Raw genomic sequence first — 6,243 nt, 5'->3', positions numbered from 1 at the left:
TTTTTTAAAAAAAAAAGGAAAAAGAAAAAGAAAAAAAAGAAAAAGAAAAAGAAAGAGTATTCAGTATTACACAATATCCAAGGGAAAAAAGGAGAAGGTTCTATCTATTTATTTAGTGATCGGATTTTCATTTGATCTCCCTTATTCAATTCATTTCCATTATTTATACTATATCTGACTCCCCGTCTAATTCTCTTGTGGTTTCCCCTCACGACAAGACTCTGATTACTTCTTCTGATTAGTGAGGCCCGCGTTGGTTGCTTAGTAGGTACCTTAGTGCTGGTAGGCTGCCTGACCTAGTACGAAGTACCGCGCTCTTCACTGTCCGCCATCTACTCAGCGGCATCAGCGGCAGCTTATGCCTTGGATGCTCAGCTTTCGGCCCTAAAACGCCACCCTGTTGATTTTTGATATTTTTCTATGGGTACAAGTCAATAGGGCTGGTCACCCATTCAGCTCTTCCAATTGTCATTGATTCGTTCTGTTTCATCTTTATTTTTATTTACGATTATTATTTGACTATTCTTATTGTCACTTGCTCGGCCTCTTTCGTGTTGTTCTTTCTGGGGAAATCCCGCAGTCCGCCGCCGTTCGCCCAATTTAAATGGGCCCAGAGTTTGACACTAAACCCAAGGTTCGCTCGGCCACACATTGCAAGTGTGAGATCCCTCCGACCCATTTACCCTTAACCTAAAGGTACAGACACAGTACTGTCACTGCATTGGCTTTTTTTTTCTTCACCTTGCCCCGATCCTTGGTTTCTGAGTAATACTGCCTCGTTTCCGTTTTCTTCCTTTTGCCCCTGTGAATCACACTGTCTTAGCTTCTTTTTCTCTATCAATTTTCTTCTCTATCCTCATACACGCCTTCTGAGGAACCGGCCAAATCTTTTCTAACCCCCAACCATAGTCGACGGTCATCCCGCCTCAGCCCCTCCATCCCTCCACCTGTGCTTGGTACGATCCGATCCCGGTCGGATCCATCTATCCGCAAACTTCCTTAGTTCGACATTTGTCTGCCGGTGTGAACAGTTTCTTTCTTCTAAATTTTTTTTATCTCTTCTCTTCTCAACTTCCGCACTTTGACCGGTCACCCGCACCATCCGCTTCTTGCAGTCTCGACGTGACCTATCGCGCCATCTTCTTATCAACGTGTGCAAAGCGGAGGATTTCTTGGGTGTCGAATGGAACATAAACCATGGCTACCATTCAAAACGGATCCGAATTGCGTGGAGATGCTGGCTTGCTAAAAACCCAGAAGTGAGTAATCTGAGTCTCGCTCAATCCCAACGCTGGTCTAGAATGTGTCTCTTTGCAAGATCGTTGAAATAAAGAAACTCGTGGTCTCTTTGTCTTGTTTGTTTTGCGGTCAGGTGGCAGAAGCGCAAAAAAAAAGAAAAGAAAAGAAAAGCCTTGTCTACCTGAAAGCCCACAGTCCTGGCACCATTGCATCGTGAGGCATTTACTTTTATGCTTTGCTGTCCATGGATTGTGTCGCGTTGGGTGGAAGACATCTGCGCATTTATGTCAGCCTTAGCGTTGCCTTCTGGAAGAGACCTGCAGCTTGATGCAGCTTTAGCTTTCTTTCGCATCTGGCCTGGTGCTGTGACTCAACTCCATGTTGGGTTACGACCATGTTACCTCTCCTTGATTGAACCTCCCATGGCATGCCATCACCACCATGTCATTATTTTTGTGTTTTCTCAAGCGCTTCAATCAACACTTGCGGCTCTCATCCATGGCTAACCGCTCCGTCAGCAATGGTCTACAGGACGACGATAACCAAGATCAGATCGGTTCAAACAGTCCGAGCCCGTCCGGGATGGCTACTCCACAGCCCGAGTTCTCGGATAAGCGCCAGCCTTCCATAATGCACAATTTCTTCCAGGTTGGTGCTTCCCATGGTCCGCTTTACCCTCCCAAATCACAGTTCTTTCCTTCTGAGACGGCTGCCTTCGCGCACCTGGCTCAGTCGAGCGCGTACGTCACAGGGACACGGGATGACCAAAGCACTGGTCACCATTCCTCGTCTTCAGGGTCTTTTGTCATGATGGAGCGTGACGAGGCATCGGGGATGAAGTCTTCAGAAGCCGAAGCAAAGGAAATCTCACCAGAGTCTTTACCTCCCACAAATTTGCCCACTCCCCCTTACTGCTCTGCCTCTTCCCTGCTTCAGAAAGAGTCGGAGACAGCTGAGCTAGGGTCGTCATCCCCAGAGAAAGGGATGGGTTCCTTTTTTAGTGCATTGAAAAGCATTCTGTCTCCACCTGCAAGCGTTTCTCCTGAGCCTGCAGCTCGCCGTCATACCTCTCATCCAGTCTCCAGTGTGTCTGACGACCCAGTCCTTGCCACCCACTTCTCAAATCCCTCTCTCCCTCGTACCTCTGACCCGATGTGTTTGTCGGAAGTTCCCCTCCTCGAGCATGAGAAGCCACACATTTCTTTGTCTTCTGAGAACCTTGCGAAGCTAACTGGGAGTGTGTCTGATCTTGCACGTTTAAAGAATACCCCACCGCTTACCCCACGTGCCATGTCCAACGAAGGGTCACAAACCGATAAGCTACCGGCTACATCGGCGCCTGAATCGACAGAGCCAACACAGCAGGCCGATGAGATGGACAAATCTACTGATGAAATCGCCGGAAAACTTGAGGAAGCGTTTCCATCTCCAGCCGAAACCCCCCAACCGTCAGGCCCGCCAGTGGCTCCGATCAAGGGTAACTTATATGTGAAAATTTCCGAAGGCCGCGGTCTTAAGCCAGGATTTGATCCTTATGTTGTTTGCGTGTTTGAATGGAATGAATGGATCTCCAAGAGCGCTCAAGACGAGGAAGAAGAGTCTATTGAGCGACGCCAGAAGGAGCAGGAGCAGTCTGATCGTGAAGCTGGGCGGCCGATGGCCATCCCGATGAAGAGCCGGCAAAGTAGCAACAATAGCTCCCTCGATGGTCCTGATCTTAGGGGACGGGCACCCGTGACCGATCCCCATTGGAACCATGAAGCCACCTTGTAAGCTTTAACCACCCCACTCTCCTTCCCCGTCATGCTAGAGCACCTCACTAATGATATATCTTCAGCGATGTCTTCGGCGATCAATCCGAGATTGATGTTTCAGTATATGATCGCAAAAACCAAGAGGCATTTCTAGGTCACGTGCGACTGTGCGTTAACCTCAAGGAAGACAACAGCCGGCTAGAAGGCTGGTTCCCCTTGTCTGCTCGCGGCGCAGGTGACTCTGCAGTATCTGGCGAAATTTACGTGGAAATGCGTTTCGAGCATACCGAGAAGAAACAGGTGGGGCCGGACGATTTCCAGGTCCTGAAGCTTATTGGTAAAGGCACATTCGGCCAGGTTTATCAGGTCAAGAAGAAAGACACACGCCGGATTTATGCCATGAAGGTTTTGTCGAAGAAGGTGATCATCCAGAAGAAGGAAGTTGCACATACTTTGGGAGAGCGGAATATTTTGGTTCGGACCGCTATGGCTGCCTCTCCATTCATTGTCGGTCTCAAATTCTCTTTCCAAACCCCGACCGATCTCTACCTGGTTACGGACTACATGTCAGGAGGTGAACTTTTCTGGCACCTTCAAAAGGAAGGGCGGTTCCAGGAGGCCCGTGCCAAATTCTACATTGCAGAGCTTATCTTGGCTCTCCAGCATCTTCACGAGCACGACATCGTTTACCGCGACCTGAAACCGGAGAACATCCTTCTCGACGCTAACGGTCACATCGCACTTTGTGACTTTGGATTATCCAAAGCCAACCTCGCCCAGAATGACACCACAAACACATTCTGCGGCACAACCGAGTATCTAGCACCGGAGGTTCTACTTGACGAGCAAGGGTACACCAAGATGGTTGACTTCTGGTCTCTGGGTGTGCTCGTCTTCGAGATGTGTTGCGGTTGGAGTCCCTTCTACGCCGAAGATACCCAGCAAATGTATAAGAATATCGCTTTCGGCAAAGTGAGATTCCCACGAGACGCGTTAAGCACCGAGGGAAGGAACTTTGTGAAAGGCTTGCTCAACCGGAATCCGAAGCACCGGCTAGGTGCCAAGGCCGATGCCAAGGAACTCAAGGAACACCCATTTTTCCATGATGTGGATTGGGAGGCGTTGTCCAAGAAACAGGTCATCCCCCCGTTCAAACCGAAACTCAAGTCTGATACGGATACTTCCAACTTCGATCCCGAGTTCACGAATGCGAACACTACGTTGAACGACCGTGCGGCAGCAGTAGCGAATAGTTACATGCCAGCATCGACCCCGCTGTCCCCGGGTTTGCAAGCTAACTTCAAAGGCTTCACTTTTGTTAACGAGAGCTCGATTGACCACCATCTGAAGCATGAGCCCACAGACCATATGGACGAGGGCCCTGATACGTGGCAGCGACCTCACCGCCCCGAGGGCTTTGACGATCACCGTATGACTGGTGTTCACAAGACCCATGAAGGCGGAGAGCCTGGAATCTTCAATGTTGATGACAATTTCGATATGTGATTATTTTGCGATGCATGATGTTGGAGTTGTGAATTTTCTGCATATATCTATATGACATGTACATGGCTTTTCTTTTCCTTTTTTTTTTTTTTTGGAACAGGCCAAAACTTGGTTTGCTATTTTCTGCTTGCTACAAGTGATTCGCGACCTAGCTGTTGGTACTTTTATATTTGTGGATGTGACGAAAGAAGTTCTGGTCTTACTTCTGACTACCATCCCAGTCTGGTGTTTTCCATTCTCCACCATCCGGGTAGATGGGACAGGATATTGCTCTTGCTTGAGATCTCGTAACCCCATTTGTTTTTCCTTTCTCCTTCGGGGTCTTTGGCTTATACCATCTGTTTCGTTGTCTTTCTTCACCCTGCGGATATCCGACAGTTATCGTTTTCTTTTCTATTGATGGCCGGCTTGGCGCCCTTTCGGTACGGTTAGCATGGCCTTACTAAACGCATCTTGATCCGGTCTATGGGGGATACATATCTGGTATTAGACGCCCAGGAGATATGATCTTGGGGGGTGGATGCAGCGGCGTTTCGCAGGCAGCATGGCGCAAGGAGGTACTTCGGTGGAGTTGTTGCATTGGGCGGAGATGCCTAGATAAATGAATTATGAAGTTTAACGCCTCGATCCGATCTAGTATACGCGCTCTGTGTTCTAGGAAATCGAGTAGGGTCTATGGAATAAACTGGTTCTAGCGTACCGAGGACATATGTCAATCCATCCATGATAGATCTCCGCTCTGCCATTCTTGGTTTAGATAACCTTCTGGATACATTGCAGGTATACCTCATAATCTACTCGTATCAAAGTGACCGACAGATGAGATATCCACTGTCTATATCCCGGCTGCGCAATTGATACATGACGGCCTCACCATTTAATCTTGAAGTGAGACTACCCTCGAGCGAATACCCACTACTTCCTTGTGCGCATATGGATAGTGATTTTACTCCATCGAACCATAAAGGAAAGATACAAAGATTGTCAAGGATAAGGCTGAGAGATTATCCAGAGGACATACCGCCAGAGATCGTCATGGTTCAAATATACGCTATCACTTGCCGTTCTGGTACATATTTAACTAGTCAATGTGGATGTGACCAGGGGAAGCCCTGATTGGGTAGTCTAAGGCACATCGTCGAACACTATTGTAATATTATCAGCGAGGATGAGGTCATAGTCGGGGTTTCACTTGTGGGTTTGTTGTTCTCCGCTAGTACTCCGTCCTGTGTAAGTTTTTTCTTTGGTGGTGTTTGGGACTATTCGTATCCTATTTTTGGGTGGCGGCGGCAGACTGCAGCCGTGTCACGAGTTCTATTCCAACCACCCCTGCATGTAAGTCTCTCTCACTAGTCGGAGTTTTTTCCGGGCAGGTTTCATACATCAGGCTCCATGTCGAAATCAGTGCGATTGAAGGCTGATCAGAGTATGATTGATAGGAGGATCTACCGTCCACGCTCTCCAGCAAAGAACTCAACTAGTGAACCGCACCACGTTGTTTTATCTCGCAGCGGCAGAAGTAGATCAGGGTCGGTCCAACGCTTAACTATGGATACACTGTAAATGATGTGCATGGTGTAATTCTACTTAAGAACTTTGAATTTGGAGAAGCGGTGTCGACGCGGAGATCCGGCGCCAAGTGTGGTTGATATGATGACCCTGCGTCGCCCCTAAACTGATAACGGGATAAAACACTACCTGCAGATTTGGTATCGTGCCTTTTCTTCTCTTTTTTTTTTTTTTT

The 6,243-nt window shown here is 48.1% G+C and overlaps 1 protein-coding gene across 1 annotated transcript; it reads left to right on the top strand.

Annotated features, from left to right (window-relative positions):
- Positions 1–1,737: 1,737 nt before the first annotated feature.
- On the top strand, positions 1,738–4,499 carry schA (serine/threonine protein kinase SCH9; the record flags this gene model as incomplete). The annotated part of the gene is made up of 2 exons (XM_015557130.1): positions 1,738–3,008; positions 3,077–4,499. The coding sequence occupies 2 exons, from the start codon at positions 1,738–1,740 to the stop codon at positions 4,497–4,499; spliced, it is 2,694 nt and encodes an 897-aa protein (XP_015400920.1).
- Between the last annotated feature and the right edge of the window lie 1,744 nt (positions 4,500–6,243).

Source organism: Aspergillus nomiae, assembly GCF_001204775.2.
Source record: "Aspergillus nomiae NRRL 13137 chromosome Unknown contig00748, whole genome shotgun sequence".
NCBI classification, from domain to species: Eukaryota; Fungi; Ascomycota; class Eurotiomycetes; order Eurotiales; family Aspergillaceae; genus Aspergillus; species Aspergillus nomiae.
The sequence above is the reverse complement of the archived record's forward strand: the minus strand, read 5'-3'. Positions and strand labels throughout refer to the sequence as shown.